Here is a 17,219-nt window from a genome sequence, read left to right as displayed (position 1 = left end):
TATATATATATTTTTTTATGACTAATTTCATTATGAGTTTGGAGTCTGTTATACCCATGTTACTTAAAATCCTTTTTGTATATGCTTCTTAAGATTATTCCAATCTCTTTGTATCAACTTTGTTATTGAGTTTATAAATTTCAAAATTAATAAAAAGATTTAAAAAGAAGCGCTACCATCTGGAGGCGTTACTTGACAAGATGGTGAAGATGCATTCACTTGTGGTTTCAAAAGGGAATTGGATAAATACATGAAAATGGTCTTTCCAGAATTGGAGGGAAAAAGTTTAGGAGGGGTTAACTTTTCTCTGTCATTATTATTCTACAATTCAATTTTATCCTGTTCTGTGATTCTAAGTACTGCTGGATCAGGAACCAACTTAATTCAATAAGCATGGAGTGATGGAGCTCCTTGTGAGCGAGGATACAGGCCAGGAAAGTTTTGGATGAACTCTAGTAGATATTAAAGTGGAAAATGAGAGGCGGAGAGGGAGCTACATATTGATGGAATAAAATCATTGGATTTGGGTTTAAGTGGTAAAGGCATGGATGGAACTGAAGAAGTTTGAAAGTGAGTTTGGTGATGTAGATGATATGTGATCAGAACTTTCCTTGGTTTCAAATACTTTACCAAGAAGCAGTTGCCCGGAACCAAATAAAATCAGTTGTTACAGAGCAAAATTTATGACCAATTCTGGTGCCAAGTTTTGAATGATCTGGTGGCATCACGTTAAGAGCAATTGACTACACCTTGAATTCACGGCTAATGGTTTATTCCGTATCCACCACCACTAATAACAGATTATTTTGTTACTAGATTTTAATGAAATGAACTGCTAGAGGACCTCAGCATCTTTTGGGGGGGATTGGAGTTGGTGGGAGAGAATTCTCAGCTCTTCAGTTTGAGACCATGCAATAGTCCTGTATACAAGGCATTATACATTTGTAAATCTGTCCTTCCCTTCTGAAGGTTTGATTCCTACTAAAATGGGTAATTTTCTTTTAGGAAGCTGCACAAGCTTTGATTTGCGCTGGTATGGCTGGATCAAAACTGGACGCTATACAGGAGAAGATAAACGAATACCTGGACCGGGTGCAGGCTCTTTACTCCGCAGGTTTGTGTTCTTTACATTGGGATTAGCTTGTGTTACAGTGCCACTAAAATCAATCTGAATATAGGTTCATATCAAATTTATACTGCTTGGTATTTTTAAAAAATTATAAGTTTTAAAAGTTGGAAGGAACATTCACAGCTAAAGCAATTGCTGAATTTACATAAATGTTCAGTTCAATCACAGAGCTGCAAGGGTGTCCCCCTGAAGACAAAACAGCAGATGGATCTGGAACGTGCTCACTTCCTGGTCACCCAAGCATTTGAAGAAGATGAGAAAGATAATAGTGATGAAGCAGTAGAACTGTACACTGAGGCTGTTGAATTATGTCTGAAAACAGTGAGTAAATGCCATAAAATAAATTAGCACTGAAAGAAAGTCAGCATATAAACTTGTTCGTGTGTGACTAGATTAGTGGATCCAGTGCACTGCGGGTTTAATTAATCGCTATTTTCCATCCTAGGCAAATGAAACTTCTGATCAAACTCTGCAGGCTAAATTGAAACAGTTAGCCCGACAAGCCCTTGATAGGTGAGTCACTGGCTGCGATCTAGCAGGACGGAATCTGGCATTTGAAATGTAAATACAGAGGCAAGCAGTTTTTCTGAAAAATGTGTAGGAAAGTTTGTGAGCGTTATGCAAAGTTTCATGTCAGATATACCTGCAGATCTGTTCCATGACATGTAGTTAAAGATCAGCTTCACTTTCCTTCATCAGCTCGGACATTGAGTACAAGAGTTGAATGTCATATTACAGCTGTGCAAGACATTGGTGAGACTGCATTTGGAATACTGTGTCTGTTCAACTTGTCTGTCTACAGAACATGTCATTAAGTTGGAAAGGGTGCAGACAAGATTCACCATTATGGTTACTGGAACTGGAGAGCTCGAGCTATGAGGAAAGCCTGAATAGGTTGGAATTTTTTTCCCCAGGACATGGGTAACTGAGGATTGAACTTAGAGATTTATCAAATCATGAGGAGAAGGGTCACAGTCTTTTTCCCAAGTCAGAAGTGAAAGGGAAGAGATTTGAAGCAAATCTGATAGGATGATGGGCAAAATGAATGAGCTGGCAGAGGAAGTGGTAGGAATGGGTACAATTACAACATTTAAAATACATTTATACAGGTACATGAATGGGAAAGGTTTGGAGGTATATGAGCGAAACACAGGGAGATGAGACTAGCTCAAGTAGACAATTTGGTCGACATGGACAAGTTAAGACAAATAAGTTTCTGTTCTGTATAACTCCAACCCAAACTCTTTTACAATTTCATCTGAGTGAGGTGTTACTTAATGCTGAATTAACTATCTGTGCTGCTGTTCCAAGCTTGAACTGGCCCACTTAGACCGTAAGACCACAGAACACTGGAGCAGAATTGGGCCATTCAGCCCATCAAGTCTGATCTGCCATTCAGTCATGGTGGATCCCTTTTTTCCCCTCTTCAATCCCCGGTCTTCTCCCCATAACCTTTGATGCTGTGGCCAATCAAGAATCAATCAATCTCTGTCTTAAAGACACCCAGTGACCTGGCCTCCACAGCTGCCTGTGGTTACAAATTCTACAAACTTACCATCCTCTGGCTAAAGAAATTTCTCCGCATCTCTTTTAAGTGGACTCCTCACTATCTTGAGCCTGTGCCCTCTTGTCCTAGGCTCTCCCACCATGGTAAACATCCTTTCCACATCTACCAAGCCTAGGTCTTTCAACATTCGAAAGCTATATCTTTCGTTCATTGGTACCAATATGTACCAAGACATCTGACTGCTCTTCCTAACCCCCAGAATGCTGCGGATGCGATCCGAGACGTCCTTGACCCTGGCATCTGGGAGGCAAGATACCATTCAGGTGCCCTGTTCACGTCCACAGAATTTTCCTTCTGTTCCCCTATCTATTGAGCCCCCTATCACTACCGCTCCCCTCTTCTCCCTCTTTCCCTTCTGCACCATGGACCCATGCTCAGTGCCAGTAACCTTATCTCTGTGGCATTCTCCTGGGAGGTCATCCCCCACAACTGTATCCAAAAACATAATACTCATTATTTAGGGGAATGGCCACAGGGGTGCTTTGCGCTAACTGCCTATTATCTTTCCCATTTCTTCTGATAGTCACCCAGCTACCCGCCTCCTGCAATCTCCTAGGGGTACCTACTTAACTGTAACTCTGATCAATGATCTCTTTCCCTCTCCCGTTCAAGCCAAAGGTCATCCACTTGCTGCTCCAGGTTCCTAATACAGTCTTCAAGGAGATGCAGCTGGATGCACTTCAGCCAGATGTACATCCCTGGAAGACTCTGGGTCTCCCAGGACTCCAATATCCGGCATGAAGAATACACAACGGCCATTTAAACTACACTAAGTACCACTGACATGGTAATTGAAAAGGAAATCTCAACGGACAACTTACTCAGGGCCAGCACCTCTTCCAAGCTGCAAGTTGCACAGAGTGGCCAAAGCGATTTTATATTGCCTTTATGATTAATTGATCTCAATCCATGGATTAAACGTTGGACTGGAGCTTTGACTGTACTTAGAATGTTGTGAACAGCTTTGGTCACCACAGTGGCAGAGTGGTGTCAATAGAGTGTAAAAGTGATTCACTGGAATGGTGTCTGGAATAGAGGGCTGTAGTGAAACCAGGGATTGAATAAACTGGGTTAATTTTCACTGGAACTAGAAGGCTTCATAGAAGTTTATAAATTGATAAGTGACATTAAGTTAAGTGCCCCAAGTTCCTGGGTGTTCACATCATAGATGACCTCACTGATCCCTCAATATCACCTTCCTGAACGAGAAGGCACAGCAGCACCTCTCCTTCCTACGGAAATTGAGGCAAGCGAGGTCACCCCCCCACTTCCATCTTAACTGAATTTTACAGGAGCAACATTGAGGGGGTCCTGAGAAGTTGCATCCCCATCTGGTATGGGAGCAGCCGAGCATTGGACTGGAAGTCTCTACAAAGTCCTGTGAGAATGGCTGAGAGGATCGTAGGGGTCTCCCTACCATCCATCAGGGACATTAATCAGGAGCACGGTGTATGCATGGCCCTTACTATTATCAAAGATCCCACCCATCCATACAGCGTCCTCCTTGACTTTCTACCATCAGGCAGGAGAGTCCGATGCTCAAAAACAAGAACGGTCAGGATTAAGCAGTTTCTTACCTCTAGCCATTAGGCTTCTGAACTCCCTGCTGCATCGCATTCAAAATGTCACTGGCTGATATGTTCTATACCTTACAATATTTAATTTATGCACTTTACTTTCTTTGTTCCTGTGTAATTCATCTGTAGATTTTATCCTTGCTTTTCAAAGTTATTGTGCGTTGTACTTTGTGTGTATGTGTACTACTGTGCTTTTCACCCTGGTCAGGAGAAACAAGTCGTTGACAGTATACACGTATAGAGTTAAATGACAGTAAACTTGACTAAAAGGTCAGATAGTCAGAGTAATTTTTCCCCAATGTACGGCAGTCTAAAACTTGAGGGGATTAGTATAAGTTGAGAGGAAAGAAATTCAAAGGAGGTCTGAGGGGTAAGCTTTTCACCCAGAGAACAGTGAATATCAGGAACGAGCTACTAGAGGAGATTTTGGAGGCAGATACAGTTAGAACATTTAAAAGGCATTTGGACAGGCACTTGGATAGGAACAGTAAATAGAGGCATGGACGTGTTGTGGACCAGTAAGCTTACCAAGGATAGGCATCATGCTCAACATAGATGAGTGAAGCGAAACTGAGCTGAACACATCTACGATTCCATGAAAACTTTAGAGATAAGAGTTCTTGTCTTTTTATAAGGTGGTCTATTATGAATATAACATCTGGTGGTTTTCACTATAAAAGCAGTGGGGCGGTTTTCACTATAAGAGCAGTGGGGCAGTGTGACAAAATGTCAATAGGCTAACCAGGGAAAGTTGCATAGTTTGAATATGGGTACATTTCACTCAATCATTGTTGAACTGTAGGATTAAGAATTCTGCAAGTCCGGAATTTATTACTAATCCCTAATTGCTCTTTGTACAGTGAATGAGATACTTTTGTTTTTAAACCTGAATGTACTCAAGACTGCTGTTAGGACATGAGTTTAATCTCACTGACAAACAAACATCAACAATAGATGTCCAAGATGGAATGATATATGATAAGAAAACTTGGAGATGTTGATGTTCACATGCATCTGTTGCCTTGGTCCTTTTTTTAAAAAAAAACAGGATGTCATGAATGTGCGAAATGCTTTATAACTAACTTGGCCTTCTGTTCTCATTTAGAGCCGAAGCACTAAAGGATTCAGTGACCAAGCTGTCTCAAGAAAGAAAGCATGCTGCAGCAAAAGCAAGTCAGCCAGTTCGAACTTTCCAACCTCTGGGATCAGATTTTTCTCTGAATGATAAACCACAGTTATCTAGAATTCAAGGCAGTGATTTGTCAAGTCAGGGTCAGCTTTACTCTGCAGAAGAAATTGAAGTTTTGCGGTGAGAACATTAAAAAATTCATAGCATGGCTCCAGCTTTAGAATATTGTCAGGAAATGCTTTACGTAAAGGTTAAATAAAAGGCCCTTCACCTTTGAATATCTTGAAGAACATTTTCAGCTGGTGGAAAAAATTAATTGTAGCCACTGTTTACTTGTTGAAAATATTGCAAGGAACTAAATTTTAGTTTTTAAGCTGAAAGCAAAAACTGAAAATACCTGCAATTTTCATCGCATGAGTATCCTAAGTAACAAGAAATAAAATCATTGGGCACAATCAGGCCAACTTAGTCAGTGGTTCAGAGAAAAGCCCATAGCCCTAGGGCTTTTTAAAATTTCTGTTATTCTTGGAAATCTGTCTCTGTGATCCTACATCAGCCAGGAACTGGCGCTGGATCAGAGACCCTTCTTATCTGAATGGGGACTTATGCTTTGGAGATTAAGAAGGAAAAAACAATGCAACTTGTTTTTATCTTCAAATATTTGTGTTTTTTTTACTGTTTGCAAGTGTTTTCATTTTTTATTTACAATAAAGTTAATATGTTTTAAATTTTTAAAAAACACTGGAAACGGTCATCAGTAATACATATCAGTAGAAAGGGAAGCAGAGTGCATTTCACATCAAAGACTCCTCATCTGATGAAGAGCTCTGGCTCCTCGTCCTTCTGACAAAGTCTATCAGAACCTTCACTGGGCAAGGCCTTCTGTTTTACTACTTGCCACTCGGGCTGCCCCACATTTCATTGCCTTACTCTTGGATTGGAGAGGCAGCTTATCTAGTCCATTGCATCGGGCTACCTTCAGTGTAGCAGGTGGGGTCTTGAGCCACATGGCTGAATGGTAAACTGAATTTACCTTGGTTCAGCTCAGGGTTTCAGATTATTGAGTCGTCATCAGAAGTATCCCACACTTATTAATATTAAAGGTTTCTTTCTTTGACATTCATACTGAGAACCTGGACCCACACTGCTCCGCATTGAGTCCTACTTTGATTGCTTGTCACACCAAAGAGCTTGGATCCATCCACCGGATCCAAAAATATTTAATTTTGGGAAGCAACCAGATTTTCCAGATATGCCCATTATGTAGTGTTTGATAATGTGAACATTACTACGTTTTAAAAGTTATCCTTTTATTTAATGGCTTTTTCTGCTCTTTCTCTTTGCAGGAAAACTTCCAAAATTAATCGAATTGAGTATGTACCTTTCATGAGTGTGGATCTTAAGGAACGGTTTGCATTTCCAATGCCATTCTCGTAAGTTGCCTGTGTTTCTGATTTCAAACCAGTGTTAGAAACTTGAAATATCTTGCAGATCATGCATTTGTGATACAAAATACAGTTGATAATAATTATGGCTGGAATTAGGAATAAACAAGTTATGGTCAATGTTGGAATATAAAAATATGAGCATTGTATTTTTTGTGATGATTTCCATCCACGATGCCGCACAGAATAATTAAATCTAGTATTCAATAAAATAGGAATCATCGGATCATTTACATTTAAAATGAAGATGTAATATTAAACTTCTGGAATGTGTTAACATGAGGGAAAGATCTCACAGAAACATAGAAAACCTACAGCACAATACATGCCCTTCAGCCCACAAAGCTGTGCAGAACATGTCCTTACCCTAGAAATTACCTAGGGTTACCCATAGCCCTCTATTTTTCTGAGCTCCATGTACCTGTTCAGGAGTATCTTCAAAGACCCTATCGTATTCGCCACCACCACCGTCGCCAACAGCCCATTCCACACACTCACCATTCTCTGCATAAAAAAACAACTTACCCCTGATACCTCCTCTGTACCTACTTCCAAGCACCTTAAAACTGTGCCCTCCTGTGCTAGCCATTTCAGCCCTTGGAAAGAGCCTCTGACTACCCACATGATCAAGGCCTCACATCATCTTATACACCTCCTATCAGGTCACCTCTCATCCTCCATCGCTATGAGGAAAAAAGGCCGAGTTCACTCAACCTATTCACATAAGGCATGCTCCCCAATCCAGGCAACATCCTTGTAAATCTCCCCTGCACCCTTTCTATGGTTTCCACATCCTTCCTACAGTGAGGCGACCAGAACTGAGCACAGTACTCCAGGTGGGGTCTGACCAGGGTCCTATATAGCTGCAACGTTACCCCTCGGCTCCTAAAGTCAATCCCATCTTTGAGGGCCAATGCACTGTATGCTTATTAACCACAGTGTCAACCTGCGCAGCAGATTTGTGTGTCCTATAGACTCTGAACCAAAGATCCCTCTGATCCTCCGCACTGCCAAGAGTCTTACCATTAATACTATATTCTGCCATCATATTTGACGTACCTAAATGAACCACCTCACACTTATCTGAGTTGAACTCCATCTGCCACTTCTCAGCCCAGTTTTGCATCCTATCAGTGTGCCACTGTAACCTCTGATAGCCATCCACACTATCCACAACACCCCCAACCTTTGTGTCATCAGCAAATTTACTAATGTATCCCTCTACTTCCTCATGCAGGTCATTTATAAAAGTCACGACGAATAGGGGTTCCAGAACAGGTCCCTGAGGTACACCACTGGTGACCGACCCTCCATGCAAAATATGACCTGTCTACAATCACACTTTGCCTTCTGTAGGCAAGCCAGTTCTGGATCCACAAAGCAATGTCCCCTCAGATCCCATGCTTCCTTACTTTCTCAATAAGCCTTGCATGCGGTACCTTGTCAAATGCCTTGCTGAAATCCATATACACTACATCTGCTCTAACCTCATCAGTGTGTTTAGTCACATTTCAAAAAATTCAATCAGGCTTGTAAAGCACGATCTGCCTTTGACAAAGCCATACTGACTATTCCTAATTATATTATACCTCTCCAAATGTTCATAAGTCCTGCCTCTCAGGATCTTCTCCATCAACTTACCAACCACTAAAGTAAGACTCACTGATCTATAATTTCCTGGGCTGTCTCTGCTCCTTTTCTGGAATAATGGAACAACATCCGCAACCCTCTAATCCCCTGGAACCTGTCCTGTCCCCATTGATGATGCAAAGATCATCACCAGGGGCTCAGCAATCTCCTCCCTCACCTCCCACAGTAGTCTGGGGTGCATCTCATGCGGTCCCCATGACTTATCCAACTTGATGCTTTCCAAAAGTTCCAGCACATCCTCTTTCTTAATGTCTACATGTTCAAGTTTTCAGTCCGCTGTAAGTCATCCCTATAATAACTATTATTAATTCATTAATTACCTCTGCTATCTCCTCTGGTTCCATATACACCTTTCCACTGTCACACATGATTGATCCTATTCTCTCACGTCTTATCCTCTTGCTCTTCACATATTTGTAGAATGCGTTGAGATTTTCCTTGATCCTGTCTGCCTTCTCATGGCCCCCTCTGGCTCTCCTAATTTCTTTCTTAAGCTCATTCCCGCTAGCCTTATAATCTTCTAGATCTGGATCTCTATCATTACCTAGTTTTTTGAACCTTTTGTAAGCTCTTCTTTTCTTCTTGACTAGATTTACAACAGCCTTAGTACACCACGGTTTCTGTATCCCACCATCCTTCCCGTCTCATTGGAACGTACCTATGCAGAACTCCACGCAAATATCCCCTGAACATTTGCCACATTTCTTCTGTACATTTCCCTGAGAACATCTGTTCCCAATTTATGCTTCCAAGTTCCTTCCTGATAGTCTCATATTTCCCCTTACTCCAATTAAATGCTTTCCTAACTTGTCTCTTCCTATCCCTCTCCAATGCTATGGTAAAGGAGATGGAATTCTGATCACTATCTTCAGAATGCTCTCCCACTGAGAGACCTGACACCTGACCAGGTTCATTTCCCAATACCAGATCAAATACAGCCTCTCCTCTTTTAGGCTTATCTACATACTGTGTCAAGAAACCTTCCTGAGCTCACCTAACAAACTCCACCCCGTCTGAACCCCTTGCTCTAGGGACATGCCAATCGATATTTGGGAAATTAAAATCTCCCACCACCTGTTATTATTACACCTTTCCAGAATCTGTCTTCCTATCTGCTCCTCAATGTCCCTGTTACTATTGGGTGGTCTTTTAAAAAAAAACACTCAGTAGAAATATTGACACCTTCCTGTTCCTAACTTCCACCCACAGAGACTCTGTAGACGATCCCTCCATGACTTCCTCCTTTTCTGCAGCCGTGACACTATCTCCGATCAACAGTGCCACACCCCCACCTCGTTTGCCTCGCTCCTGTCCTTTCTGAAACATGTAAAATCTGGCACTCGAAGTAGCCATTCCTGTCCCTGAGCCATCCAATTCTCGATAATGGCCACAACTTCATATCTCCAAGTACTGATCCACACTCTAAGCTCATCTGCTTTGTTCATGATACTCCTTGCATTAAAATGGACACATCTCAAACCATTGGTGTGAACGCATCCTTTCTCTATCACCTGCCTATCCTCCCTCTCGCACTGTCTCCAAGCGTTCTCTATTTGTGAGCCAACCGCCTCTTCCTCTGTCTCTTCAGTTTGGTTCCCACCCCCCAGCAAACCTAGTTTAAACTCTCCCCAGTAGCCTTAGCAAGCCTCCCGGCCAGGATATTGGTTCCCCTGGGATTCAAGTGCAACCTATCCTTTTTGTATAGGTCATGCCTTTCCCAGGAGAAGTCCCAATGATCCAGAAATCTGAATCCTTCCCCCTGCTCCAATCTCTAAGCCACGCATTTATCCTCCACTGCACTCTATTCCTATACACACTGTTGCGTGCCACAGGCAGTAATCCCGAGATGACTATCTTTGCGGTCCTGCTTCTCAACTTCCTTCCTAACTCCCTGTGGTCTGCTTTCAGGACCTCCTCCCTTTTCCTGCCTATGTCGTTGGTACCAATATGTACCACGACCTCTGGCTGTTCTCCTTCCCACTTTAGGATATCGTGGACGCGAACAGAAACATCCCGGACCCTGGCACCTGGGAGGCAAACTACCATCCGTGCTTCTTTCCTGCGTCTACAGAATCGCCTGTCTGACCCCCAACTATAGAGTCCCTTATTACTGCTGCCATCCTCATCCTTTCCCTTCCCTTCTAAGCCACAGGGCCGGACTCTGTGCCAGAGGCACGGCCACTGTTGCTTCCGCAGGTATTCTGTCTCCCCCAACAGTATTCAAGCAGGAGTACTTATTGTCAAGGGGTACAGCCGGAGGAGTGCTCTCTAGCCTCTGACTCCTGCCCTTCCCTCTCCAGACTGTTACCCACTTATCTGTCTCCCCAGGCTCCAGTGTGACTACCTGCCTAAAGCTCCTATCTATCACCCTCACTTTCTCTGACCAAACGAGGGTCATCGAGCTGCATCTCCAGTTCCCTAACATGGTCCCTAAGGAGCTGCAGCTCGACGCACCTGGCGCAGATGTGTTCGTCCAGGAGGCTGAGAGTCTCCCGGACTTCCCACATCTGACACTGAGAATAGAACACCGGTCTCACACACACACTTCCTGTCTGTATTCTACGCAGGCAACCTACCTCACCTCTACCCATTATCTCCGAAGCCCCATTGAGCCAAAGCTCTCCTACTCTGTCGCCCAGTCTATAAAGCTGTCTCCTTTTAAACTCTTCTTGCCTCAACGTCCCCTCAACATAAAACAACTGATCGAATTTTTTCCAACTCTCAGAGCAAGCACATCAACATCATTACCCACTCACTTCCCTGTAACCCATACTCTTTCATCTACCCCTCAACTTCATCTGTACTTTCCTACCAACTACATAAACTGGGGAAAATTTGAAGCAGCCAGTTAACATGTCCTTGGCACATGTGAAGATATCAGAGCCACTGGACGGAAAACATGCAAAAAAAAAAGGGTCAGAATTGAACCCAGATCATTAATATGGATGTGTCTCTACCAAAGGAGGTATAAGGTATTGTTTCCCTCTGCTAGCTTGCAGGTCATCCTTGGGCAAGGTGTAGCACCTGCTTAGCCCCCTATCAGGGTCACATGAAGCCATGGGAGTAGGTTGTGGATGGTAGTATGAGCAGCTGCTGCATATCACAAGTACTGCTTATGTGACCACTGACGCCAGGCAGACAACCTCTGAAGAGTGTTGATAATGGCTGCGGTCACCCATCTTGTAAAGACACTGTCCAGAGGAAGGTAAGGGCAAACCACTCCTGTAGGGGAAAAAAATCGCCAAGAGCAGTCATGGTCATGGAAAGACCATGATTGCCTGTATCGTACGACACGGCGCATAAAGAACAAACAAACAAATCAGGTCAGGTCTCAGAGTTTTATTTGTTTTAATAAGTAACTATTGGCTTTTCCAGAAGTATTTCAGGTTGTTTGTTGGGCATGCTGAGAAAGTGATTTGCTTGTTTTTCAGAAATAATTCTGCTTTTTATTCCTCAAGCCATACAAAACAAATAGGAAATTTAGGTTTTCCCTGTATTCCAAGAGCTGTTGGGCATTTTCCTTTTACAGGAATTGGAATGAATTGTCGCATTTGCCAATGATAACTTATCTTGCATACTGTTCATATAATTCAAGTCATTACACAGTGGATTGAGGTAGAACAAGGTAAAACAATAACTGCAGAATAAAGTGTAAAAGCTACAAATGCAGTGCAGGCAGACATAACAAGTTAGATTGTGAGATTAAGAGTCTATCTTATTGTGTTAGTGTTATAGCCCTTGTAAAAGCTGTCCTTGAGCCTGGTGATACATACTTTCAGGCTTTTGCTGGATGGGAGAAGGGAGAAGAGAGAATTTTAATTTGGATTCCTGCCATAAACAGTGTTCACATAGCAGCAGAAGGCATAATAAGTTATCTAATGCATGTTCTAGGATTTATATTGCTAATTTTACATTGCTAAAACTCCAAAAAACTAATGAAATACTTCTCGCATGTGTTTACATTTTTGATCTGGTCAAAGGATATGGATTTGACTGGCAACGCCTATCTAAGACTAGTCCTTCAGAAACTGATGGAGAGCCCCACAATTCATGGGTTGAGGGTATCAGTGCTGTGCTTAGTGGATTTAAAAAAAAACTGCAGATACTGCAAATTGAAATTTTAAAAAATAAACAAAGTACTGGAAACACACGGCAGGTAAAGAAGCAATTGTGGAAAGCAAAAAAGAGCAGAAATAGTTATCAACCTAAAATGTTAAGTCTTTCTCTTTCCACAGACATTGCCTAGTTTATTATATGGTTCAGTATTTTCTATTTGTAATGGAATTTCATGCTGCTGCATTGCACACTCAACCAGTTCGGGGGGGAGCTATATGTACGTTGTATGTAGCTAACCTAAGAACCACTATAAACTAAGGAAAAATATTTGTTTTGGCCATGCTATCTGACATTTGAATATTAGCTAAGGAATTTTTCCTCTTTTTTAAATCACGTCAGGCAATATTTTATATCTAGTAGAAAGATAAGTGTTTGTCTTAAAGACTTTTGGCACTGCACTGCTTTTTTACTGCCCAGCTGTAAGCCTAGGTTATGTGCCAAGTGTTTAAGTGAGTCTTGAAGTTAATTCTGACAGGCGGAAGTACTGCAATAGTCCAAAAGACACTCTTGTACTTACAAAAGAAATTGTCTGATTTGTCATGGCACTAATGCTAATGGAGATTTATATTCATGATTTGTCTCATCTGAAGCATTACGGAGCAATGCTTTTGTTTTAGGAAAGAAAAGTAATGCAAACAAATGAAGCTTTCCTACTTTTAATTGATGTTAATTTTCAGTTGGAAGCATAATTTATTTTCGTTAATGCAAGGACTATAACTTGTGGAGAAGTCAACATTATTTAACGTATGTTTTATTTGAAACAAGTCCTGAGAGCTTCACACTACACCCATTCCATAAGACAAGGGAGCAGGATTAGACCATCTGGCTTATCAAGTCTGCTCTGCCATTACATCATGGCTAACCGATTTTCCTCTCAACCCCATTCTCCTGCCTTCTTCCTGTAACCTTTCATGCCCTGACTAATCAGGAAGCTATCAATCTTCGCCTTAAATATATCTGACCTTCACACCTGCCTCTAGCAATGGATTCCACAGATTCACCATCGTTTGGTGAAAGAAATTCCTCTATTTCTGTTCTAAAGCTACATCTCTCTATCATGAGGCTGTGCCCTCTGGTCTTTGGCACTCCCACCATAGGAATCATCCTCTCCACATCCACTGTGTCTAGGCCTTTCAACATTCAATGAGACTCCCCCCCCCCCCCCCCTCTAAATTCCAGCATATAGAGCCCCAGAGCCATTAATCATTCCTCATACAATAAACATTTAATTATTGGAATCATTCTCACAAAATTTCTCTGAACCTTCTTCAATATCAGCACATCTTTCTTAAATATTGGGCCCAAAAGTGCTCACATTACTCCAAGTGAGGCCTCACTAATCCCATATAATGCCTCAGCATTACATCCTTGCTTCCATATTCTGGTCCTCTTAAGATTCAGAATCAGGCTTGTTATCACTGGCATGTAACGTGAATTTGTTAACTTGGCAGCAACAGTTCAATGCAATACATATCTAGCAGAGAGAAAAAAAGTAATAATAAAAAAAACATAATAAATAAACAAGTAAATCAATTACGTATATTGAAAAGATTTTTTTAAGATGTGCAAAAACAGAAATTCTGTATATTTTTTAAAAAGTGAGGTAGTGTCCAAAGCTTCAACGTCCATTTAGGAATCGGATGGCAGAGGAAAGAAGCTGTTCCTGATTCGCTGAGTGTGTGCCTTCAGGCTTCTGTATCTCCTACCTGATGGTAATAGTGAGAAAAGGGCATGCCCTGGGCGCTGGAGGTCTTTAATAATGAATGCTGCCTTTCTGAAACACCGCTCCCTAAAGATGTCCTGGGTACTTTGTAGGCTAGTGCCTAAGATGGAGCTGACTAGATTTACAACGTTCTGCAGCTTCTTTCAGTCCTGTGCAGTAGCTCCTCCATAGCAGACAGTGATGCTGCCTGTCAGAATGCTCTCCACGGTACAACTATAGAAGTTTTTGAGTGTATTTGTTGATGTGCCAAACCTCTTCAAACTCCTAATAAAGTATAGCCGCTGTCTTGCCTTCTTTATGAGTACATCGATATGTTGGGGCCAGGTTAGATCCTCAGCGATCTTGACACCGAGGAACTTGAAGCTGCTCACTCTCTCTACTTCTGATCCCTCTATGTGAATTGGTATGTGCTCCTTCTTCTTACTCTTTCTGAAGTCCACGATCAGCTCTTTCATCTTACTGACGTTGAGTGCTAGGTTGTTGCTGTGGCACCATTCCACTAGTTGGTATATCTCACTCCTGTACGCCCTCTTGTCACCACCTGAGATTGTACCAACAATGGTTGTATCAGCAAATTTGTAGTTGGTATTTGAGCTATGCCTAGCCACACAGTCGTGTGTATAGAGAGAGTAGAGCAGTGGGCTAAGCACACACCCCTGAGGTCCGCCGGTGCTGGTCGTCAACGAGGAGGATATGTTATCACCAATCCGCACGGACTATGGTCTTCCGGTTAGGAAGTCGAGGATCCAATTGCAGAGGGAGGAACAGAAGCCGAGGTTCTGCAACTTCTCAATCAGGATTGTGGGAATGATGATATTAAATGCTGAGCTATAGTCGATGAACAGCATCCTGACGTAGGCGTTTGTGTTGTCCAGGTGGTCTAAAGCCGTGTGGAAAGCCATTGAGATTGCGTCTGTGGTTGACCTATTGTAGCAATAGGCAAACTGCAATGGATCCAGATCCTTGCTGAGGCAGGAGTTCAGTCTAGTCATAACCAGCCTCTCAAAGCATTTCATCACTGTCGATGTGAGTGCCACCGGGCAATAGTTATTGAAGCAGCCCACATTATTCTTCTTAGGCACTGGTATAATTGCTGCCTTTTTGAAGCAAGTGGGAACTTCTGCCCGTAGCAGCGAGAGGTTGAAAATATCCTTGAATACTCCCGCTAGCTGGTTGGCACAGGTTTTCAGAGCCTTACCAGGTACTCCATCGGGACCTTCTCTGCGTTGCGAGGGTTCACTCTCTTAAAAGACAGCCTAACTTCGGCCTCTGAGACAGAGATCACAGGGTCATCAGGTGCAGTAGGGACGTTCAAAGGTGCAGTTGTGTTCTCCCTTTCAAAGCGTGCATAGAAGACGTCGAGTTCATCTGGTAGTGAAGCATCGCTGCCATTTATACTATTGGGTTTCGCTTTGTAGAAAGTAATGTCTTGCACACCCTGCCAGAGTTACTGTGTATCTGGTATCGCCCCCAACCTTGTTCGAAATTGTCTCTTCACCCTTGAAATAGCCCTCCACAAATCATACCTGATTTTCTGGTTCAGGCCTGGGTTGTCAGACTTGAATGACACAGATCTAGCCTTCAGCAGACGATGTACCTCCAGGTTCATCCACAGCTTTTGGTTTGGGAATATACAGTAAGTCTTTGTAGGCACACACTCATCCACACAGGTTTTAATGAAGTCAATAACAACTGCAGCATATTCATTCAGATTCAAAGATGAATCCCTGAATACAGTCCAGTCCACCTATTCAAAGCAGTCCTGTAGGTGCTGCTGTGCTTCCCTTGTCCATACCTTCTTGGTCTTCACTGCCTGACCTTTGTTTCCAAGCCTGACCTTTGTTTCCCAGGCATCCTCTCTCTAGTAATGGCAAATGTGCTCACTTTTGCCCACTTACACTGTCAAACTTCCAACATACAGCTAGTGTCTTCCACAGTGAAGACTGGTGCAAAATATTTATTCAGTTAGTCCGTCATTTCCTTGTCCCTCATTACTACCTCTCCAGTGTCATTTTCCAGCTGTCCATTGCCTACTCTTATCCCTTTTTTTTATCTTTATATACAGTTGCAAGAAAAATTTTGCATATGCTTTGCAATTACCTGTTTTTCTGCATTAATTACTCATAAAATGTGGTCTGATTTTCATCTAAGTCACAATAATAGGCAAACACAATCTGCCTAAGCTAATAACACATAAGCAATTGTACTTTTCATATCTTTATTGAACACGCATTGTTTAATCATTCACGGTCCAGAAGAGAAAAAGTATGTGAACCCTTGTATTTAATAACTGGTAGAATCTCCTTTAGCAGCAATATCCTCCACAAACCATTTCCTTTAGCTGCTGATCAGACTTGTACAATTTCTCTTACTATGGACTGATGAACATTCAGGTCTTTAGAAATGCTTTTGTAACGTTTTCCAGCTTCATGCACCTCTACAATTCTCCTTGTAAGGTCCTCTGAAATTTGTTTTGATCAAGCCTTGGTGCACGTAAACAGATCTATCTTGAGAAGTACAGGGTACCTCTACAGCCTATACCTCCAATCTTATCTCATTGATTGGAATACCTGACTCCAAATAGCTTTTGTAGAAGGCATTACCCCAGAAGTTCACATAACTTTTTGAACCTAGACTTTGATTGTTTAAATGGTGTACTCAGTATTGATGAGTAAAAGTACAATTGCTTGTGTGTTATTAATTTAGGCAGATTGTGTTTGTCAGACCTCATTTTATGAGTGGTGTCGTGCTAGTGACCCCTTCTAGCTCCTCTCTCGTGCCTCTGGAATTCCCCCTAAATAAAGGCATCCATTAGTCTTGCGAGACCATGGATCTGCGCCTGGAAAGTCTTCACCCTCCAGGGTGCAGGCCTGGGCAAGGTTG

At 42.2% G+C, this 17,219-nt stretch overlaps 1 protein-coding gene across 2 annotated transcripts in view; it reads left to right on the top strand.

Moving 5' to 3' along the window:
- The window catches only part of capn7 (calpain 7), a 75,156-nt gene that overhangs the window by 10,353 nt on the left and 47,584 nt on the right, over positions 1–17,219 (top strand). For both annotated transcript variants that reach the window (XM_072283498.1, XM_072283497.1), the window contains exons 2-6: positions 1,006–1,114; positions 1,287–1,450; positions 1,575–1,642; positions 5,379–5,582; positions 6,749–6,835. In XM_072283498.1, the coding sequence (XP_072139599.1) occupies positions 1,006–1,114; positions 1,287–1,450; positions 1,575–1,642; positions 5,379–5,582; positions 6,749–6,835 (632 nt within the window). The remainder of the gene's footprint in view (positions 1–1,005; positions 1,115–1,286; positions 1,451–1,574; positions 1,643–5,378; positions 5,583–6,748; positions 6,836–17,219) is intronic.

Source organism: Mobula birostris, chromosome 19 (genome assembly GCF_030028105.1).
Source record: "Mobula birostris isolate sMobBir1 chromosome 19, sMobBir1.hap1, whole genome shotgun sequence".
Classification (NCBI taxonomy): domain Eukaryota; kingdom Metazoa; phylum Chordata; class Chondrichthyes; order Myliobatiformes; family Myliobatidae; genus Mobula; species Mobula birostris.
Note: the sequence above shows the minus strand (reverse complement) of the source record. Positions and strands in the feature narration are given on the sequence as shown.